Source organism: Elephas maximus, chromosome 1 (genome assembly GCF_024166365.1).
Source record: "Elephas maximus indicus isolate mEleMax1 chromosome 1, mEleMax1 primary haplotype, whole genome shotgun sequence".
Taxonomy (NCBI): Eukaryota; Metazoa; Chordata; class Mammalia; order Proboscidea; family Elephantidae; genus Elephas; species Elephas maximus.
Genome location: NC_064819.1, coordinates 12,811,317 through 12,834,200, shown reverse-complemented (window position 1 = coordinate 12,834,200; position 22,884 = coordinate 12,811,317). Strand labels below are relative to the sequence as shown.

Sequence of the window (22,884 nt, the reverse complement as noted above, 5' to 3'; positions counted from 1 at the left end):
ATCCTGGAATCTAATCACAGCATCGCTGTCATGTTCTGAACAAATTCCGAGGCACTAGTATAGGAGGGATGCCAACCGTCTAGGCGTCACACAGTAGCAGCAGCAAGTAAAAGACCAAATATTTACGGTTTTCATAAATAGGAGGGAACACATTTGCCTTACATTTGTGAACATTTAAAGTTCTTTCCATGGTCGAGGTGTCGGACAGCACTGGTTACGTTCTGCCTTTCAGACTCTTAACTCCAGTGGCGGCAAATCGCATGTCCTATCACTCTGCACATTTTTGTCTCTGGGTCAGGCTGTCTATGACCTTCAGGACAGGCATTTTGGTTTTTTTTTTTTATATATAAAGGGAGTGAATAGATGGGTAGCTTAAAGCCTTGGTTGAGTCTCTGATCTACTGGGTGGGATAGAACACAGGAGGGAAAATTGAGTGTGGATGAACTGCAAATATGACAATGGCAATCTCAACGCTCTGAAAACTCCAACTACAGGAGCACACTGCTCTTCTTTTTTAATTTTAAAGGGAATGTTAGTCAATTCACCGTCATGGAAAGCAGTGCAACTAAGTTCAAAGTGTTGGGTGTCTCTATTATCCCTCCTTCCTCAGAGGAAAGGAGTCCAGGGGCGATTCCTCATCCCTGATGGAGGACGTGATCACATGAATCCTCTCTGGACTCTTCCTGGACTGGCCTTCTCCTTCGATTTTATGAGTTTGGAATGTTTTCTGTCACAGTGCTGCCTCCGCTGCTGATGACAAAGCTCCGTGAATTGGACACCACAAGTGCTGGGGCCCGCTCCTCAGGGCCCTCCGTCTCCAGCTGGTGGTCCCCGCCTGCAGACCCTTGCAAGTCTGTGTCCTGCATGGTCAGTTCTGAGCCTGGCTCTGTACACTGCAGCGGGAGTAACGCCTGGTGTTTGGTCAGGGCCTCATTGCTTTTCTGGGCCTCCAGGGAGTTCTGGTGTGTGGAATTCCTGTGCGCCATGGCATTCTTCTGAGGCTCGTCAAAGCTCAGTGAGAAAGTGACCGTGCCGCTGCCAAAGATGACCTTCTGCTTGCATCTGGGCTGCTGTTGGGTTTGCTGCTGCCGCCGCAGGGTCAACGGCTGGGGCTGCTGCTGCTCCTGCTGCGTCAAGGCCAGTGGCTGCTCCTGCTTCTGCCTCTCGGGCTGTGGGAAGGGGTCTTCGCTGTTGCTCTTGCTGCTGATGGAAGACGAAGGGGTGGAACCCGTGGAGCCCCCGAGGCTGCTGGACCGCTTGCGGGAGACGTTGCTACGGCGCAGGGTGGCCCGGGCGGCCACCTTGAAGGCGTGGGCAGCGGTGCTGCAGCGCACCTCCTCGATGGTGTTCCGCGAAGGCTTGAAGAGGATGATGTAGACCTTGTTGAAGAAGATGCAGGCCAGCAAGCCGAAGCTGGCCGCCAGGATGGCGATCACCTCCACAGCCGAGACAAACTTGCCGTAGGTGCTGGCGTAGGCGGGGATGAAGGAGATCCAGACGATGAAGAAGATGAGCATGCTGAAAGTGATGAACTTGGCTTCGTTGAAGTTCTCGGGCAGCTTCCGGGACTTGAAGGCGAAGAAGAAGCAGATGGCAGCCAGCAGGCAGGTGTAGCCAATGAGGAAGCCCAGGGCCATGAGTGAACCCTCGTGGCACGTGATGAAGATGATCTCGTCCTCCAGCTCGTGGTTGCGGTAGCTGGAGGGGGGCGCGGTGTAGAGCCAGATGACGCAGATGGCGATCTGCATGAAGGTGCAGAGGAAAACCAGCAGAAACTGTAGGTTGAGCCCCCACCACTTGCGGTGGAAGCTGGTGGGGATCTTGGCCTCAAACACCAGGAGGACACGGTTGGTTTTCACCAGGATGCAGGAGATACAGAGCACAAAGCTGATGCCAAAGGCCGGCTGGCGCAGGCGGCACGTCCAGTCCTGGGGCTCCCCGATGAAGAACAGGGAGCTGGAGAAGCAGCAGAGCAGGGAGAAGAGGAGGACGTAGGAGAGCTCTCGGTTGGTGGCCTTGACAATGGGTGTGTTGCGAAACTTGATGAAGACTCCCAGCACGAAGGCCGTCAGGAAGATGCCCAGGACCGCGAAGAGGGTGAGGGCGATCCCAAAAGGCTCCGTCCACGACAGAAACTCAATCTCTTTGGCAATGCAGGAAGTGTGGTTCTCGTTGGACCAGAAGTCATCGGGGCACTTGTCACAGGCACTTGCATCTGTAAGATGTTCCAGTGAAGAGTTAGTCACTGTGTGGCACGGACTAACATTTGTGTGGGTGCGCGTGCGCACGTGCACAGTGGTGAGGATACGCAGGCTATTGAATGTGATTTACATTTTCTTTATGGATGAAATAATTGTGATTTTTACACTATCAAATAATATAGTGAGCCCTGACTTATGTTACTTCGTTAATTTCTTGTTCTTTGATGGTCCCATGGTTTGTTTTCTTTTGCAAGTTGGGATGGAGGGCACATATTTCCTTTAACGCTGAGAACGATCAGCCTTGCTGAACAGGAGACCACCCTGCACACTAGATGTGTGGCAGAGTTTACAAACTTTTCACAGTGTGATTCAAGCTCAGCCTGACTGGTTTTGGATACATGGATGGGCTCTGTAGACATGCACAACAGAAAGGCTTTCTTTAAGACCAGGGCAAAGTATCTCATGCTTATGACCCATGCTTTCCTCACTCCATATCTATGGGCTTCTAATGAGCAGGGCTGCAGACTCACTCAGTCAACAAATGTTTAGTCAGACTCTGCTACGTGCCAGGCAGTGTGTAATACTGGGGAGTGGAAGGATCACAGGCTTTGCAGCCAGATATCTGGATAGGAATCCTTGCCTGGCCATTTACTAGCTGTGTGACTTTGGTTGGGTTCCTTAAACCCCCTGAGGCTCAGTTTCCTCATCTATAAAATAGACAAAGTAATAACTCCATTATGTAGTGGGGATGAGGTGACATAATAATTGCAACTAACATTTATAAAGTGATTCCAATATGCCAGTCATTGTTTTATTTAACAAACACTGATCTAGAATTTGAGTAGGAATTGACTCGATGGCAACGGATTTTACCAGTATTAACTCATCTAATTCTTAAAACTCTGTAAGATAGGTTTAATTATTATCCCCACTTTATAGATGAAGAAACTGAGGCACAGGAAAAACATATGTTACGATACCAAGTACATTGCCAGGCACCCAACAATCTATAATGGCCTATTAACTCTGGAGCCTGGAACAGACAGACAGAGTGGGGTATACTCAAGGCCACTGAGCAGTAAGAAAAGGAAGGAAATATTGGTGAGCAGTACCAATGTGAGAGAAAGGTGTGGGAAAGGTGTGTGTGTAAGCTTTTATGGTATCCAGACGACATTTAACACTCCTGTTCCATCCCTGCTGGGTGCCCAGCTCAGCACCATGCTCAGTCACACCCTGTTAAACGAGCAGCTGTGCTAAGTACCATCTCAGCCCAGCCCTTCCTTCCACGGGCTTCGCTGACCCCGGGCCCTGAAGTGTCTGAGCCCTGCAGATGGGCTGGGCCTGCACCATGTCCACTAGGGACGGTTCCTCTACCTGTCTCATCGCTGTACTCCCCATCAGGACACTCCACACACTCAAAGCAGCAGGTGGGCTCCCCCTCGATGATCCCTTTCCTGGTCCCTGCCAGGCAGTCTCGGCTGCAGTTAGAGAAGGGTACCTGGGGACAGAGAGCACGGAGTGAGTGGTGCGGCTGCGGGCTCCATCTTACAGCATCTTTGACACATGCAGAAGGGGGAGTTTGGGCACAGGGGCAGGGCCAGGGTCCTAGTTCCTGTTCTCTGTGAAACGGAGAAATGCCTTTGGGCCTGGGTACACACACACAGACACACACACACACACACACACATCTGTGGGATTCAAGGACGATTAACTGTTGAGTCTACACAGTGACCAAAAAACCTACATAAATAATTCTCCCCAATTCCACCCCGCCCCCCCGCCCCAGGCCCCAGAATGAGACACCTGTCTCCTCACCATGGAATTGAATGCTTGAGACCAAGTAAGAGATACAGGAACATGGACCCACACACAGAAGGACAATCAGAGGGGGAGGTGACGACTTAAGAGAAAATATGTTTGAACAGGAGACTCTGAACTCTGCAGTGAACGTAACCCCTAAAATTTTATTTTAGGCTTTACGGGGTGATCCCTGAGATCCTCACAAAAATCCAGTGAGGCAGGCCGGGCTCCCATGTTCCAGGTGAGGTTAGCAGCCTGTCTAAAGGATCCACGGTGTAAGCACCTGTGTCTTCTGGCTCCTAGTCCAGTGCTTGTCTGTTTATCTTGTATTCAGTGGCTAAATTGTGCAGGCCAGCCCTGTACCCTAGAATGCAGACGACCACACACCAACTGCGGCTTCTCCAAGCTCTGACTTGTTCTGACACGTGTCAGAGTAACTGTCAGAGGCACGTCCATGTCCACACGTGAGTGCTACAGCCCGGGTGGATGCTGCCGAGCTATTACCCCTTAACTTCTAAAACGGAATGTTCAATGGTTGTTAAGGGCTGGCCTTGTGATCAGCAATTCTTTGTGTGTGTGTGTTGCACAAAATTTTCAATCAGTACCGTTAATGATCTGAAAGCACTCATGCTTGGTGCTAGCCTTGGATTTACATGTGAACCAAGCACACGTGCAGGCTTCCTGATCAATCCTACTTCATGATGTCCCAGTTTTATGGTATTATTTCAGTGAGACAATAAAGCCTGAGCAACTCAATAGCTTTAATTAATCACATTAAGTTTTGGTTACAATTGCTACTGATCCAAGCCCACTAGCAGGAAACCTAGTATTTGCTAAATCTGAAGCCATCATGTGATCGGACCCTAATTGCTAGGTTTAGCTAAACATCTCAGCTGGGTAGCAGCTCATTATCAGACAGGTCTTATTTGGCTCTAGGGCTTAGCGAGGGATGCCTGGTGTTTTAAAGGTAATGATGTGATAGTAGTCTGCCTTTCATTACCAAGCAGGGCTGGAACTAGGGTGAGGTAAGTGAGGCACTCAGCTTGGGTGCAAAATTTAAGAGGGAGCCAAAAAAAAAAACTCAGTAATCAAGATAAGTAACATTTTAATGCAATATTACAAAATCAAAACCAATACAAAAAAAAAAAAAAAACTGTGATAAGCAAAATATCAGAATTTTAAATAAAGACAGGATCGGTATTCCTGATTTTTCCTGTGGTCTCAGGCTCAAATACAGCTCGGCATGACACTATTACAAAGGTCAGAGTTCTGCCTTGTTAGGAAAAAGCAAACAAAAACCGACTGAAAATGTGTCGTAGCCTAGGTTCCCCTGGACCACTTGGTTCATTAGACGTGTCCAGGAATGGGTTGTTTTCAAAGCTTTTTCACTTTTGTTTTCAGTAGATGTTTCTCAGGATGTCTTCCCGATGAGAACGGGAGAAGGGGAAGGCGAGACCACGACCTACACGCTGCATATGGTTCCTGCTGGCTGACCCACAGGTAAGTACTACCAGGGCGTCCAGCTGCATCCGGGCAGAGAATGGCTGGCTGGCAGCATGTGTAGATGGCATAGCCTATTGCTAAGAATGCGAGCAGGATATGTCTCAGTTACAAAAGTGGCAAGAGTCCTCTCCCAGTGCTGGAGAATTCTCATTGCACTTTCATTGTGTTTAAATCAAGGAGTCATTTTAAAGGTAGGCACGTGGTTTGATAAAGAATATTTTGCTTTCCAGTCCCTATCAGGATGGCAAATTAGCTTAAAATGCTGGCTTCTTTCAGCAAATTCAACCTGGGAAATCTATATAGGAAAACAGAAATTTTATAAATTTGTGAGAAATCCCGGGGAAGGCCAAAGGCTGTTTTGAACTGATGAGTGTGGGTGAACAGGGACAGGAATGAGGATAAATTAGAGAAAAGCAATTTAAGTTCCACTCTTGCCGCTTTGGAGGCCCCAGATGGGGCAAATGTTTAGCGTGTTCAGCTGCTAAACAAAATGTTGGAGGTTCTAGTCCACCCACAGGTGCTCTGGGAGAAAGGCCTGGTGATATGCTTTCCAAAAACCAGTCATTGAAAACCCCGTGGAGCACAGTTCTGCTCTGACATTGTGAGGTCGTCACAAGTCAAAATCAACAGCAACTGACAACGTGCCGCTTCCCCACTTTTACTTTGGGACAATCACTGTCTGCCTCTCTCTACAAAACCTTCCCAGAAGGCTCTGGAGCGGGTGATGGTGGTGTTGACTAGAACAAGTATTCCAGCCTCTCTGCCTCCTCAGGGCTGGAGGATTATCATCAAGAGAAATTCGCGTCCACAAACTGCGTCTCTCTGAGGGCTTGAAGGTGATGTCCTGACCAGAGGAGCAGCTTGGCGTGGGAGTGACTGAGGTTCGGTGGTGCCTGAGGGTCTCCGCCCCGGGTTTGGTAGTCTCCCACTTCCTAGAACTTGCCAGAGCTGATGCAGGCTAGGATCTGGCCCCCACTAAGATTTGCAACTACCTGCTCTTAATCAGAAAGGGTCTCAAATGCTATCGACTGCTCTCTCCATTGATTTACATTGTAGTATAAATTTTCTCCTTTATTCTGTTAATGTCATAAACTGCTTGTACATGCTTTGTAATGTTTGACCATTGTAATGTTTGACCATCATTACATTCCTATAAATTCACTGCAAACTCTGCTGGAGTCATGATGTAATATATATTTTATACATCGCTGGTCTAGGCTTGCTAATATTTAGGATTTGTGCATCTATGTTTATAAATAAGCTTGGCCTATACTTATCATATATACATATATACCCCCATGTGTCTGTCAGTTTGTCGTACTGTGGGGGCTTGCGTGTTGCTGTGATGCTGGAAGCTATGCCACCGGTATTCAGATACCAGCAGGGTCACCCATGGCGGACAGGTTTCAGCTGAGTTTCCAGACTAAGACAGACTAGGAAGAAGGACCCGGCAGTCTACTTCTGAAAAGAATTAGCCAGTGAAAACCTTATGAATAGCAGCGGAACACTGTCTGTTATAGTGCCAGAAGATGAGCCCCCCCCAGGTTGGAAGGCACTCTATTGGAAACCCTGGTGGCGTAGTGGTTAAGAACTATGGCTGCTAACCAAAAGGTTGTCAGTTTGAATCCACCAGGTGCTCCTTGGAGACTCTATGGCACAGTTCTACCCTGTCCTATAGGGTTGCTATGAGTTGGAATTGACTCGACAGCAGTGGGTTTTTGCATATATATATACCTCATAAAATGAATTTAGTAGCTTTCTCTCTTGGCTTCTGTTAGGCTATAAGTGGCAAAAACCTCAAAATATCAATGGCTTAAACGAGACAGAGTGGGTTTCTTTTTCATACAGATATCTGAGGGGGAGGTGGTCCAAAGTGAAATGACACCCCATGGTGTTGAAGACCCAGGCTCTTTCTGCCTTGTTCTTCTGCCGAGCTTGGTCCTGGCCTCATGGTCCTTGACGGTTGCATCTGGTTTCCAGGAAGGAGGAGGAAGGAAGGGATGAAGAGAGAGCAAAGGGTGCTTGCAACAAATTTCCTAAAGAAGGTTCCCAGAAGCCACTGCACAACAGTGCCACTTATATTCCATTGTCTAGGATTTAGTCTCGGGGCCACACTTAGATGACCAGGAAGCTGGAAAATGTCATCTTTATTCTGGGGGGGGGGGGTCATGTACCCAGCTAAAATAGAGTTCTATTATTAATGAAATGGGGGAAACAAATATTGGGGGCCTCTGGTAGTCTCTGCCATGCTTCTATTTCTTTTTGTAGTGGTTTGTGTAAGACGATGAGAATGTCTAGAAATGTAAACCATCCCATCATTTTTTTTTTTTTAAGGGAGGGTAGAAGATATTAGCTCACTTAACCCTCACAACAACTCTTAAAGGAAGGTGGTACTATCTCTGCTTTCATGTGTGGAGACAAATGAGACTCAGAGTGATTAAGGAACTGGGTCAAGATCCCACAATGGCCTAGCTGGAGAGCTGGGATTCACACTCAGGTCCATCTTCCAAAGTCTGCACTTTTCACTGTATCAAATCCTGCTTTATAAAGTCAAGGGTTAGAAGAACATCACCCTGAGTCCTCTTTCTGGATCATTCTGCATTCCTCAGCTAAAGGGAAGTTCCACCACAGCCATTTTTCAAAAGCCATCAAGTGTCTCCAAGTCTCCCCAACAGCCTCATCAAAGATGCCTGTCTACTTTTGGCAAAGGAATCCCATCTGAATTCCAAGCCCCGAATGAAGGTGTCTCTTTTCCCTCTGATTTGTTGCAGTAAAACAAGGACAGAATTGCCAGGTAGGGGGAGAGGGGACACTGGAGGTGGAGTTGGGGCACTTAGTTCCAGCGTCAGCACTTACATTGCCCATCTGAGATGTCACCTTTGCCTCCCTACACCTGATTATCATCAGCTTCAAGTTGGGGTGTTGGAGACAAGCTTAAGATCTCATCTAGCTCTAAGGTGCTACATTAATGAGTAAATTGAGACCACTGATTGTGATATTATAGTGCTATATTAATAACACATTACATTTATATACCATAACACAGTTCAAAATATCCTTTTCACTCTTGGTCTCAATAATAACTTTGTGGGTTATATAGAGCAGTTATAATACATGATTTATTGTTAAACATAGATGGTATTTTTGTAGTCATTTCTACAAAAAACACAGCAAGGAAAGGGTGGACTAGACACTGAGCTTTGTTGAGTGCCTACTGTGTGCTAGGCATGAGGTATCATTGTTTCTATGGAAAAATTATATCTAATTTATAACTCTATCAACTATTCCAGGACTATATATGATTGAATTTGTGAGAACTCCCTGAGTTATTCACTTATCAGTGTTTAAGCCCACGATGTGTATGGCCTGGTAGGGGACATTCAGATTACAGAGAACTGTACAGGGACTAGCTTCCATGCAGAAGGGGAGATGAGACATACACCAATTAGAGACAATCAATTACATGCATTAATGGAGGTGAATGATAAATTGGATGATCCAACACTGGGGAACAGGTGATAGTCTAGCTGATCAACTTAGACTCCAGTCATTGAACCTTGTGATAATTTCAACAAGAGTATGATTATGACTACAGGGAGTCCCTGCGTGGCACAAAGGGTTAAGTGCTCAACTACTAATTGAAACGTTGGCAGTTGGAATGTACCCAGAGGTGCCTTGGAAGGCAGGCCTGGTGATCTGCTTCCAAAAGGTCACAGCCTCGAAAACCCTGTGGAGCAGTTCTATTCTGCACATATGGGGTTGCCATGAGTCAGTTAACAACAACATAATTAGGGCCATAAGCTTAGGGATGCCACTATCTCTGTGTGGAAAAGGTCATGGCACATTTATAATGGAGAATCCACCCTTCGAGGTAGAAGCTAATAAAGACTCACACACTGTGGATAAGACTCACTATCTATGAGGACACCTACCTATGGGTAACCTATCCTATAAATTGGGGAACAATGAAATTATGACGGTGTAGCATCTTATCAGAAACCTACTAGCCTAAGAGGTGTCTGGTAAAAAGATGAGTTGAATCTTTGGTCATATTATAAAATATGATCCAAGATGCTCAAAGATGATAATAGAAATGCATGCACAAAGAGAAATGTGGTGGGTCTCATCCAGGCTTCCCTGGGATAGATCAAGAGGATGTCCTGTCCAGGGTCTGTGCCCCTGCAGAGGAGCTGGGTCCACTGGTTGACCTTGTTCTAGGACAAGCCATCACAGAATAGTCATCACACCAGCATATCATGTGTCTTTTACTTAGGCGCACACTCACTGAGTGACGGGCTTCCTGGTGCAGTGATGGGGAAGGGGCCTGCCCGTGATCCTAGGCACCCTGCTCTTTGTTACCAGTCTCCCCCAGAAGAATACATTGGCCTTTTGATTTTAAATCAGTCCTGAGCGACTTGGATGACCTGGAACTACCTCTGTCTGAACTGTCCAGGCCCTGAGCAGTGATGACAACACACATGACTCACTCTGAAGAGTGTCCCTCAGTGGCTGTTATTAGTATTTTTCGGAGATGGTGGCAATTCTTTGTTATGCAATATTGTCCTGTATATGCAGGACACTTACCATCCCTGGACCCCAAGGGCTGAAAGCCGTTAGCACTTCCTGGTCATTGTGACAACCCCAAAAGTATGCACCCTCTCCCTGTACTTTCAAATTAGCGTCCCCCCCACCCTTTGATTTATGGTATTGGTAAAGAATGTTGAATATACCATAGACTGCCAAAAGAATGAAGAAATCTGCTGTGGAGTAAGTACAGCCAGAATACTCCTTAGAAGTGAGGATGGTGAGACTTCATCTCACATACTTCGGACATGTTAGCAGGGGGGACCAGTTCCTAGAGAAGGACATCATGCTTGGTAAAGTGGAGGGTCAGCAAAAAAGAGGAAGACCCTCAACGTGATGGACTGACACAGTGGCTGCAACAATGGGCTCAAGCAAAACAATGATCATGAGGATGGTAGAGGACTGGGCAGTGTTTTATTCTGTTGTACATAGGGTTGCTGTGAGTCCGAACTGACTCGATGACACCTAACAACAACCACCACTACCCAAGGTAGGTAGGATCTCCCCCTACCCACCCCCACCCTGGTTTCAGAGTCAGTGTCAAAGAGACTATTAATAGCCAGAGAGTGAGATTTATAAAAAAATAAAATTGTTTCAATATAATAAGACAACATAGAGCTCAGGCTTCCAAGGACTCTTCTTTATATACTCAGTACTTGTGGATTTCACAGGAAGCCCTGAGAGTTCAGAGGTCAGTGAGCTCAAGGAAATGAACTCATCATTTTGGAAGACTAACGGTGAAGCCCAAAGCTCTCCTAAAGCCCAGAACAGTTTCCTGCCCACAGCAGACATCTGGTGTTCTGATGGACAACACATACCTCTCTGGAGAACCCACTCCAAAGGATTTTCTCCTCGTTGATGAAGAGTCTTTCTCCCTTCTTGGCATAGACGTTGTAATACCCGACTTCCTTAAACACGATGGAGCCGTCCTCTGGGGAGAGGTGCCAGTTGATGATGGAATAGTTCCCCACCAGGTCACCACACTCATCGAAAGTCACCTGCTCCCCCATATTGTTGGTGAAGTTTAGGTGCCGCAGGTGCTTCAGTACCTAAAGAGGAACAGAGATGAATATTCTGAGTAGAAGCCACAGGGCTGCCACATATAGTTATACAGGTTGTGCCCTGCATAAGGGCAGTGCACTTTCATGTTCTAACAAAATCAGTGTATTACAACAATTTCCTGGCAGATGGAAGGAAAGAGACTGGAGAGAGAGGCATCTTTTTCTAATTTACACAAAGGCACTTGTGTGTGTTAGCAGTAGCCCTGGTAATCCATACCAGTATCAAGCTCTACTTGGTACTCACGTTGTAACTGGGGGTAGTAAACACTTTCTTGAGGTTGGAAAAGGAAAAGGGATACGTCTCACTATGGCTACTGGCCAAGTCAAAGCTTTTGCAGGTGCACCATCATGTGGGTGCCCCAGGGGGAACAGGGTTTGTAAACCAGAGCCCGTTCCTGGCGTCTTCTGAGATGGACACTGGGGAAAGAGCGGAGGCACTGACTAACTGCTTCTGCTTCGATGGAAGAGCCTTGCTGCCCCACGTCACAGGAAGCAGCTGAGAGGAAGAAAAAAATGAGACTGCGGGTGTAACACCGGCCATCACTGTTACAACAGTCATGGTAAATCCCTTATTTATATTACAAGGTTTTTTGGGTCACAAGGCTGTTGCACAAAAAACAATGATGATAATTACTAAGACTTATTAGTCACTTTACTGTACTTTAGGCATGGTGTTAAGGGCTGTATATTCATTATCTAATGCTTACAACAAACTTACCAGGTTGAGGCTGTTACCCCTGAGGCACAGAAAACCTAAGTATCTTGTCCAGGGTCACCCAGCTAGCAAGTGGTACAAAGCCTGCTCTCTTAACCGCTATGCTACGTGGCAGCATTGTAAGCTCCTGGTGCTGCTTCCTGCCATCAGTCAAGAGCTGGTCACGGGCATGGGGCAGCTTAATCCAGGACCCACACCTGTGCCAGGAGTCACTGAGGCACCCAGTAAGAGTAAGACTTGGCCCAGCCTTTGAGTGTAGGGGTGCTCTCTTCCACTGCCCCTCACAAGTCACCAGCCTTTATCACTCTCCTGCTCCGAGCCCATTTTCTCAGCCATCTGTGAGAGGCAGGGCCCGAGAGTCAGCAGGCCTCTCCCCACTGTATTTACTTTTCTCTGTGCTGTGATTTGGTGGCCCCAGGAGGACATTTAGAGGCACCTTACCTTTTTATCTTTTTTTTCACAGTTTTAATTATATTAAAAAATTTTTATTGTAGTGAAATACATATAACATAAACTTTGCCATTTTAACCAGTTCGAAGACTAATTCAGTGACATTAATTACATTCATAATGTTGTATATCCACCACCACTATTTATTTCCAAAACCTTTTTCATCACCCCAAACAGAAACTCAGTGAACAATAACTTCCAATTCCCTGCCCGCCCTTGGCCCATGGGAACCACTAATAAACTTTCTGTCTCTATGTATTTCCCTATTCTAGATGTTTCATATAAGTAGCATCATACAATATTATTATTATATTCCACCTAAAAACCAATGTTGAATCAGACGCTGGGAGAAAGTTGGGCTTCAGTTCATCTAAAGAATGGCTTTACTAGGCCTGCATGAGGCCAAGGCCCAGGACCTATTAACCTATTAATCATACACATTAACTTAAGGTGTGTGACAAGCTGAGCCAACAGAGCCAGAACCCTAGGAGGTACCTTCCCGCTTTTCCACCCCATTCTTCCTCCAGAGATCACAGTGGCCTTCAACCATCATTAACATTTATTTACAGTAAGGAAGATTAAATCGGGAGAGGAAGCCATGTAAATTAGCTCAGAACCAGCTCTGAGACCTGTGTGGGAGCAGTCTATAGCAGACCGTGTGTGTTCACAGGGCAGGCAGGATGTCACCTCCAGTCCCTTCTAACCCCACTGATCCACCCTACCATAGCATGTATCCGCTTCTCCAAGAAAGCCTGTCTGTCCTCGTCACTGCATTTGCCATACTAGCTAGCTAGTGACCAGCCACACTTCTACCAGTACTTCACATGGAGCAAAGAAGCACAAATGCCTCTTTCACAGCTACAATATTTACCTGGTCCTTACTTACAAGCAGGAAACCCAGGTGGTGTAGCAGTTAAGTGCTACAGCTGCTAACCAAGAGGTCGATAGTTCGAATCTGCCAGCTGCTTCTTGGAAACTCTATCGGGCAGTTCTACTCTGTCCTATTGGGTTGCTATGAGTTAGAATTGACTCCACGGCAGTGGGTTTTTGGTTTGGGGTTTCACTTATAAGCAACTGGTTTAGTCTCAGCTCTGCTGGTAACTAGCAGTGAGAACTCAAAGAAGGCACTTCACCTCTCTCAGCCTCAGTTTCCGTCATTAAAACCTAAGATACCCCCCTGTTCTGGCTTTTCTGTAGGGCTGTTGTGCAGGTCAAACAGACCCTTAATCTTAGCACTATTGACATTTCAGGCCAGATAATTCTTTGTTGGAGAGGTGGTGGTTGTCTTATTCATTACAGGACGTTTGGTAGCATACCTGGCCTCTACTCATTAGATGTCAGTGGCATTCCCCACACTTAGTTGTGGCAACCCAAATATCTCCAGACATTGCCAAATGCTCCCGGGGGGGGGGGGGGCAAAATCACTCCTGGTGAAGACCTTGGCAGTAGACTAACACCATGTGGTAGCACAGAGCAACAGGTGTGCTCCTACACCAATAACCTAGTTTCCTTCACACACATTCTGCCACACTGGTGCGCTCTTGTGCTCCCTGGCTTTCTTCCTCTCTTTCTGTCTCTCTTTGACTTTGACACACACACACACACACATACACACACATACACCCTCAGGATTCAGTGGAGAGAGCAGAAAACCTAGAGAATACCCATAAGGAAGAGAGTGCCCAAACCAAACAGCCTATGTGGTAATTCTTCCTAAAGTTGTTGATGTTAGGTGCTGTCCAGTCGGTTCTGCCTCGTAGCGACCCTGAGTACAAAAGAATGCCTAGTCCTGAGCCATCCTCACAATCGTTGCTATGTTTCAGCCCATTGTTGCAGCCACTGTGTCAGTCCGTCTTACTGAGCGTCTTCCTTTTTTCCCCTGACCCTATACTCTACCCAGCATGATGGCCATCTCCAGGGACTGGCCCCTTCTTATAATATGTCCAAAGTATGTGAGACAAAGTCTTGCCATCCTTGCTTCTAAGGAGCATTCTGGCTGTTCTTCCTCCAAGACAGGTTAGTTCGTTCTTTTGGCAGTCCATGGTATATTCAATATTCTTCACCAACACCATAATTCAAAGCCATTGATTCTTCTTTAATCTTCCGTATTCACTGTCCAGCTTTCATATGCATATGAGATGACAGAAAACACCATAGTCCTCAAGGTGACATCTTAGCTTTTGAACACTTTGAAAAGGTCTTTTGCAGCAAATTTGCCCAATGCGATACGTCAAGGATTTCTTGACTGCTGCTTCCATGGGCATAGATTGTGGACCCAAGTAAAATGAAATCCTTGACAACTTCAATATTTTTTCCATTTATCATGATGTTGCTTATTGGTCTAGTTGTGAGCATTTTTGTTTTCTTTATGTTGAGGTGTAATCCATACTGAAGGCTGTAGTCTTTGATCTTCATCAGTAAGTGCTTCAAGTGCTCTTCATTTTCTATACGTACTTATCCAGTAGTTTTGCCAAGTAAAACAAGTGCCATTTTCAGAGAGGTTAAATGACTTGCCCAACATCACATAGCAAATTCATGGCAGAGATGGCATCAGAGGTCAGATCCCCTGACTCCTAAGCCTAGGGCCCTTTCTACAAACTGTCCTGTTCTCTAGTCAAAAATCTTTGTTATGACACTATATACTCTGCCCTACCCTCAAACATAACCACCCTCCTTTAGCTCCTTTTGATCAAACCAGCAGTGTATTCCCACTGGACCTCTCAGGGACTCCTCAACTCTCCCTTTCCCCATCAACCCTACCCCTGGGTGCCTCACCTAACCAGCTGCTTATGGTCTGCTCCTTCAGCATCCTCACTGCTATCTTGATGATCCCTGGCTGCCCTGACTTTTGTCCCAGGCCTGTTGTGGGTAGGTGAGTGTCCCTCACTCCCTGAAACCTGGTTCTTCTGTTCTGTGACTGGAGCTGCTGAACTGTCTTCGAAAAAGATGGCGAATGAATTCAACTAAAGATGTACACCACCCATGTTCACCTGAGCCGTCCCTGATGGGCTTCAGTCTTTTATTTTCTCCTTCATTTTTGCCAAGTCCTTAAAGCAGTCTGCAGAGAGGACGTGTCCCAGAGGTCCTCCTTTCTCATGTCTCTAACTCCCTTCCCTTTTCCTTCTGGCTTTTGGGATGACCCGGCCTCCTCCTACACAGAACAGTGTACATCCCTTTGTCTCTACTCCACACCGTCCAGACACAGCCTTTCGTCAGAGGAACACAGTCCATCTCTTAAACACTGACCCCCTTCTGTGGCGGCACTAGGATCTCATTCCTCTTTACCTACTCTGAGACTTTCCCAACATGGCAACCTATCTTCTCCAGGCCATAATCATGGCCCCTCCTGCAGGGGACCTACCATGGCTCAGATGAAATTTGGTTCAAACTTCTCTAGGTAGCTTCTAAAGCCCTGCATACTTTGGCCCCATGCACCTACCATTACTTGTCAGTGTAAATGTTTTATCCTAAGCAATAGTTTCCACTATCCTTTCCACATGTCATGTTAACTCTGTCTTCTGATGTGTGTACAAGGAGATGAAAAGAATGGAGAAGTAGGGAACTAAAATTTATTTACACTTCGTATGTGCCAGGCACTCCGCTTATGTTTCAACCCATGACCTCATTTAATCCTCACAACAGTCCTGTGGGTAGGCACTATTATTATCTTCATTTTACAGGTGAGGAAACTGAGGCATAGAGAGGTCAAGAAACTTGTCCAAGTCATACTACAAATAAATGCTGGAGCTGGGATGTACATGCGGATCTTGCCGCTACACCACACTGCCTCCAGTATAAACTGTCTAGACAGTCCATGGCAAATATTTGTCAGAGGCCAGTCATATTTCCTAATTAAATTTGTTTTATCAAGCTTTACTCTTATTTAAAAAATACTTTAGAATGCATTTATAATAGTAAAGCTAGAGTACTTAGTATAAATTTCCTTCTTCCTATTCAAGTTTCAATTCCTTGGTTCTTAACAGGCCAGGCATCAAACTACCCTCCCTTTTCTTTATCTGAGGGTTCTCTGCAATGAAATCCTCCAGGCATCGGTGGGTGGGTAGGTAGGGGAGCTGAAATGAGGCCATTTTATGATTAAATGGTCATCTTCCAAACTGGTCCCATTGGTCGGACAAATGACTCAAAGATCATCCCTGGCTGCAAACTTTCTGCATTGCTGTTGGCATGGATTGGAAACGTCCAGCACAACTCTAACTTGAAGGAAGAAGAAACAAATTAAAAAAACCATTTTCTTAAAGTTTCCATTAAACGAAAGACTCATTATAAATACAAGGCCAGATTTGTATACTGTTGGAATTGATCAATCAATCGGCAAATGTTTATAGAATATCCATCGGGTGTTCTGAACTGGGCTGCAGAAATACAAACATGGTAATCTAATCCTTCTGGAGTTACATATGGATTAGGGAGATAAGACGATATAAGTATTGGATGAAATAAACAGTGCAAGAGAAAATATAATTAAGGGCTAATTTATGGGGTACCGACTCTAAGTGCAGAGAAATTCAGAGGAGATGGGTATTAAAAAGGGCTGGAACGGTCAGTGAAGGTCTGAAGCATTAAGATTTATAATGACAAAGGAAGGGGAAGGAAGGCGTTAAAAACAATGGGACTAGCATGGGCACAGATGCCACGCTAGGAATAAATATGATATGTTAAAGAGGCAGAGAAGAGGCTAATTTCTCAAAACTTGTGGGCGTGCTAGAGAACGAGGGGACATACAATAGCTGGGTAAAGAGGAGGCAATGCAAAAGAGGTTAGATTTTATATCAAAAAGGTATGTGTTCATGTAATAATGTTTTGGCAAGTGGAGAAATCAGTATACTTCTCCAAACATTGCTGTTGGGAATGTAAAATCGGACAACCGCTTTGGAAGAGAGTCTTGCAGTTCCTCAAAAAGTTCCATATAGAGTTATCATTTGACCTAGAATATCCTCTCCTAGGTATATACCCAAGAGAACAAAAAATACACGTCCACACAGAAAACTGTACATGGGTGTTTATAATAGCATTACTCATAACAGCTGAAAGGTGGAAGCAACCTGGACATCCATCAGCTAATGAATGTATAAACAAAATATGGAATATCAATACACGGAATATTATTTGACCATAAGAAGCAGTGAAATACTGATACAGGCTACAAAAGGGATAAACCTTGAAAACATTATGCTATGTGAAAGAAGCCAGTCACAAGACACCCCATATTATATGATTCTGTATATATGAAATGTCTAGAACAGGTAAAGCTATAGAGACAGGAAGTAGGTCAGTGGTTTCTTAGGGCTGGGGGAGATGGGATGATGGGATGATAGCCAAAAGATATGGATTTTTTTTTGAGATGATGAAAATGTCCGGAAATTGATAGTGGGAATGGTTACATGTATCTGTGAATATACTAAAATCAGCAAATTGTACACTTTAAATGGGTGAGTTGCATGGTATATGAATTATATCTTAATAAAGCTGTTTTAAAAAAAGGTTTGGGAAGGGATTTAAAAAAAATCCAAATATGATTTCATGGGCGGAGCTGATATTCAGCAGCAAGCAGGGACCTTGATAACAAGGTAACTCCTAAGATACGTGCTGTTGAGAGTTTACCGAGACACATCAAGCCTAGCTTTAGGTGAGTCAGGGAGATAAAGGATGGGTACAACAGAAGAGGGGGCAGTGCAAGCATCTGATCCAAAAAAGGAAGCACCCTGGAATCTTTGTGCCAATAAATTGACAACTTAGATGATGTGGGCAAAATCCTTGAAAGACACAAACTACCAAAGTTGCCTCACAGATAACTGGAATAGCCCTGTATCGATTAAAGACATTGAATTTGCAGTTCAGAAATTTCCTATAAAGAAAACCAGCCCTAAGTGGCTTCACTGATGAATTCTGCCAAGCATTTATGGAAAAAGTAATACCAATTCTACATGAACTCTTCCAGAAAATGGGAGAGAAGGCAGTTATTTCTCAATTCATTCTATCAGGCCACCATTCCACAGACACCCAAACCAGATAAAGATATTAAATGAAAATAAAACTACAGACCAATGTCCCTCATGAACATAGAAACAAAAATTCTTAATTGCCAAATTTTAGCAAGTTGAATCCAGCCATATACCAAAAGAAAAATCCATCATGACCCAGTAGGATTTATCCCAGGAATATAAGCTCAGTTCAACAAAGTTCAAGTACATTAACAAACTACAAAAAGGAAACTGGATGATCATCTCAAAAGATTCAGAAAGAATGTTTGGTAAAATCCAACCTCCATTCCCGATAAAAACTCTCAGCAGTCTAGAAATAGATGGGAGCTTCTTCATCCCAACAAACGGAACCTATGGAAAACCTACAGGTAAGGGTGAAAGACTGAATGCTTTCCCTCCAAGATTAGGAACAACAGAGGGATGTCTTGGACTGGAGACTCTAGCCAGTGCAATCGAGCTGGTTCAGACTGAAAATACGAAGACCTAATTTAAAAAAAAAAAAAAAAAAATTTTTTTTTTTTTTTTTTTAATTTCAATAGGGTCCTTATGAGTGGGAATCGACTCAATGGCAGGGGGTAATTCCTATACTGAAATAAACAAAGGAACTTTCAGATGAAGTAAAAAGGGTCCGGACTCACCTTTTGAAAGACTTACACTAAGGGCTGTATTAGGCTTTTATATAATTGGTCAGAACTGAAACCCATACATTAAAAAGCAAAACAATAAATATTATACTATGGGATCGGGAATAACACAATTTCTCCCTCTGAGGTGTAACTGTAACCTATGTTCTTATGTTCTGATTAAAAAATTTAAACAAACAAAAAACTCTTACAGGTTAAATCATTAGCAGAGTGTTTTAAAATGTGCTAAAAGACCCTACTTAAGAGTGCTAGGGTAGAAGTATTATCATTTTCATAGGATAAAATTTTAACTTTCTCTTTGTAAAAGAAAAAGGGAGGTCTTGGATTTTTCTGGGGAAACGTTACCTCTCTGGCCTCTTTAGAAGGCTGCAGCTAAATATTTCGCATGGTATGTTTTCAGTTATAGAAATGCATTTCATTCTCAGGAAACATTAAAAACACAGCAAACTGATTATACAAGTTCCACCACTTTCCCAAGGAGAAGCAAAGTTGGAATCATCAGCGTACAGTAATGTTGGTGTAATAGCTGGGAGTTGCCTGATCAAAAACCAACAGCATTGAGTCGATTCTGACTGATAGCGGCCCTGGGGGACAGAGTAGACTTGCCCTGTGGGGCTCCCAAGGCTGTAGATCCTACTGAAGCAGGCTGCCACATCTTTCTCCTGAGGAGCGCTGGTGGTTTCAAACCACCGACCTTTCAGTTAGCAGCCAAGCGCTTCAATTACTGCACCACCAAAAAAAAAAAAAAAATCTAATTTGGCCTTTTTGTGTGTGTGTGTGTTGGCTGTTCCCTTCACCTCGGGTGTAGTCCTGTCATCATTCTTATAGAACAGTTAAGCCAACAGCTGAAATGTAGAACTGGAAGTCCCAATATAGAGGAGAGTCTGGATTATTTAATTAGGTATAACAAATTAATTCAGACTAATTGTGGGAAGGATCAACCTTTTCTTTTTTCTTTAAATAAAAAAGGTCAAATTAGATTTTTTTAAAGTTTTTTTTTCTTCTAGGCATATTTATTAGTACAAATGAAGCTAATAAATTGTTCCTGATAAAGATTATTAGGAAACCTGTATCAATTAAAAATATGAATAATTTAAAATTAATGGTTTCTGGATTTTTCTGTCTTACTAATCCTATTTAGAGGAGCCCTGGTGGCGCAGTGGTTAAGAGCTTGCCTGCTAACCAAAAGGCTGGCAGTTTGAATCCACCAGCCACTCCTTGGAAACCCTATGGGGCAGTTCTACTCCCCTACAGGGTTGCTATGAGTCAGAATCGACTTGGTGGCAACCGATTTTTGGTTTTTAATCCTATTAATACTCTTTAAATCCTTTGCAATGTGGATTTTTTTTTCAGTCATTTACTTTATTGATACTGAAGGAGAAAGTGCCAGCCCAAATTCATGAAGTCAGAATTACTGTGGCTTTCTTATATGAGCTTTCCGCCCACTTCTCTGCAACCATTCACCTTCTCCCTTATCTATGCCCACAGCCAAGTTCTGATCTACTGCCATCTACTTAACCCCATCTTCTCCCAGTATTTATCTTTGTCTCATTTTCTTCCTTTATTTATTTGTTCATTCAACAAGTATTTATTTAGCAGCCCTATTATGGGCCAAGCACGCACTGTTTTAGGGACAATGGATACAGTAGTATTCAAGATTGACAAAGAGATGTTGGATATGCTTGAACTTGATCGGTCGTGTCCATTCTCACTTATTTGCACGCTATACTTTCTCTTTGTGTCTGTGTATGAACCTGGGGGTCAGGACAATTGGTTCCCTCTGGGGAGAGCTGTGGACCAGTGTCTTCACTGAATCCATGGGCTGAACTGGCAGCCTCCCAGGAGCTAGAAAGCATGTGCTCATAGAGACAAACTGGTCACAAGTTTATTTCAGTAGTTACCCTAGTCTCAACAGGGAACAGACTGCCTGGAGCAGATGCAGTCCTTCTTATGGGCTAGACATATGACCGCAGCCCTTGTAGTGCAACGGTTAAGTGCTCAGCTGCTAACCAAAAGGTTGAAGGTTTGAACCCACCAGCTGTTCCACCAGAGAAAAGGCTTGGTGATCTGCTCCCATAGACTGTAGCCTAGGAAACTCTTTGGGGCAGTTCTACTTTGTCCTATAGGATCACTATGAGTTGGAATCGATGGACATATGACCATGGGGGAATCATTTTGGCTGCTCTGGGTTTTACTTTCCTCACCTATAAAAGAATGATACTTGAGGCTAATATTTACTGAACACTTGCTATATACAGGCACTATCCTGCAGGGTTGCTATAAGTCGGAATTGACTTGATGGCAATGAGTTTGGGTTTATCCTAAGCACTTACTCATATTAACTAGTATTGCCCCTGTAATAACCTTATAAGTTTGTTTATTTCCATTCTTCAGGTGAGGAAATTGAGGCACAGGGATGGTAAGTGACTTGCTAAGGTCATAAAGCTCTTAGATAGCAGTTGGAATTTAAACTCAGTCAATCTGGTTCTAGAGTACAAACTCTTAACCGTTTTACTACACTACCTACTCAAGTGCAGGACTTGGATTAGACAGTATTTGAAGTTGTCTACCTCTAGTTACAACTGGCTAACTAGTGTGGAATTTAGGCTGGGCAGATAGGTATATTTTAGAAATGGGATGTTGGAGACATGTATATCGCTTGTGGCAAGAGAAGAGGCCATAATCGAAAAAGTGGTCCAAAGAGAATGACATCCTGATCTATACTGTCTCACCCCTGCGACTCTGCTTTTTTTCTTTTTTAATCAACTTTTATTGGGTATAGTTTACATAAGATCAAGTGTACTCATTTTAATTTTACAGTTCTGAGTTTTGACAAATGTATACATGGCGTAATCATCACTACCATCACCCCAAAATTTTCCCTGTGCCCTTTCCTGGTCAATCCCCAGGCCCAGCCCCAGCCAACCACTGATGTGCTTGTATTGCCAGAGACAGGGTGTCATGTGAATGGCGTCATACAGCACGTGCTTCTTGTGGTCTGGGTTCTTCTGCTCAGCATGAAGTTCTTGCCATTCATCTATGCTGCTGTATATATCCTGCCTCCACATTGAACATTTTCTCCAAGGAACAGATCCATCCCCGTGGCTGCAAATCCTACTCATCCTTCAAGGCCCATCTCAAATGATATCTTTTGTTTTCTTCCTTACTTCAAAGTCTAACGTGCAGAGCAGTGTAGTATTTTGTCCTCACAAATCACTTGAGCATGAAAATACTGTTGTAAAGGGTTTCATTTTTCTTGGATCCACAATCAACACCCATTGAAGCAGCAGTCAAGAAATCAAAAGATGCATTGCATTAGGCAAATCTGTTGCAAAAGACCTCTTTAAAGAGTTAAAAAGCAAAGATGTCACCTTGAAGAGTAACGTGTGCCTGACCCAAGCCATGGTGTTTTCTATCGCCTCATATGCATGTGAAAGCTGGACAATGAATAAAGAAGACTGAAGAAGAATCGACACCTTGGAATTATGGTCTTGGTGAAGAATACTGAATATATTATGGACTGACAGAAGAACGAACAAATCTGTCTTGGGAGAAGTAGAGCCAGAATGCTCCTTAGAAGCAAGGATGGTGAGACTATGTCTTACATACTTTGGACATGTTATCAGGAGGGATCAGTCCCTTGAGAAGGACAACATGCTTGGTAAAATAGAGGGTCAGCAAAAAAGAGGAAGACCCTCAATGTGCTGGATTGACACAGTGGCTGCAACAACGGGCACAAGCATAACAATGATTGTAAGGATGGCGCAGGACAGGCAGTGTTTCGTTCTGTTGTACATAGGGTTGCTGTGAGTCAGAACTAACTTGATGGCAACTAACAACAACATGAAAATATTATTTAGTCAAAATTTGCACGTTGTCCATTAACAGTTACTAGTTATTAAGCCATATCTTTAAACACCTTTA

At 44.3% G+C, this 22,884-nt stretch overlaps 1 protein-coding gene across 2 annotated transcripts in view; it reads right to left on the bottom strand.

The window, feature by feature from the left end:
* Positions 1–389: 389 nt before the first annotated feature.
* CASR (calcium sensing receptor) overlaps positions 390–22,884 on the bottom strand; it is a 110,311-nt gene continuing 87,816 nt past the window's right edge. For both annotated transcript variants that reach the window (XM_049877901.1, XM_049877910.1), the window contains exons 5-7: positions 10,907–11,137; positions 3,576–3,699; positions 390–2,215 (exon numbers count right to left, since the gene is read on the bottom strand). In XM_049877901.1, the coding sequence (XP_049733858.1) occupies positions 708–2,215; positions 3,576–3,699; positions 10,907–11,137 (1,863 nt within the window). In that variant the 3' untranslated portion in view covers positions 390–707. The remainder of the gene's footprint in view (positions 2,216–3,575; positions 3,700–10,906; positions 11,138–22,884) is intronic.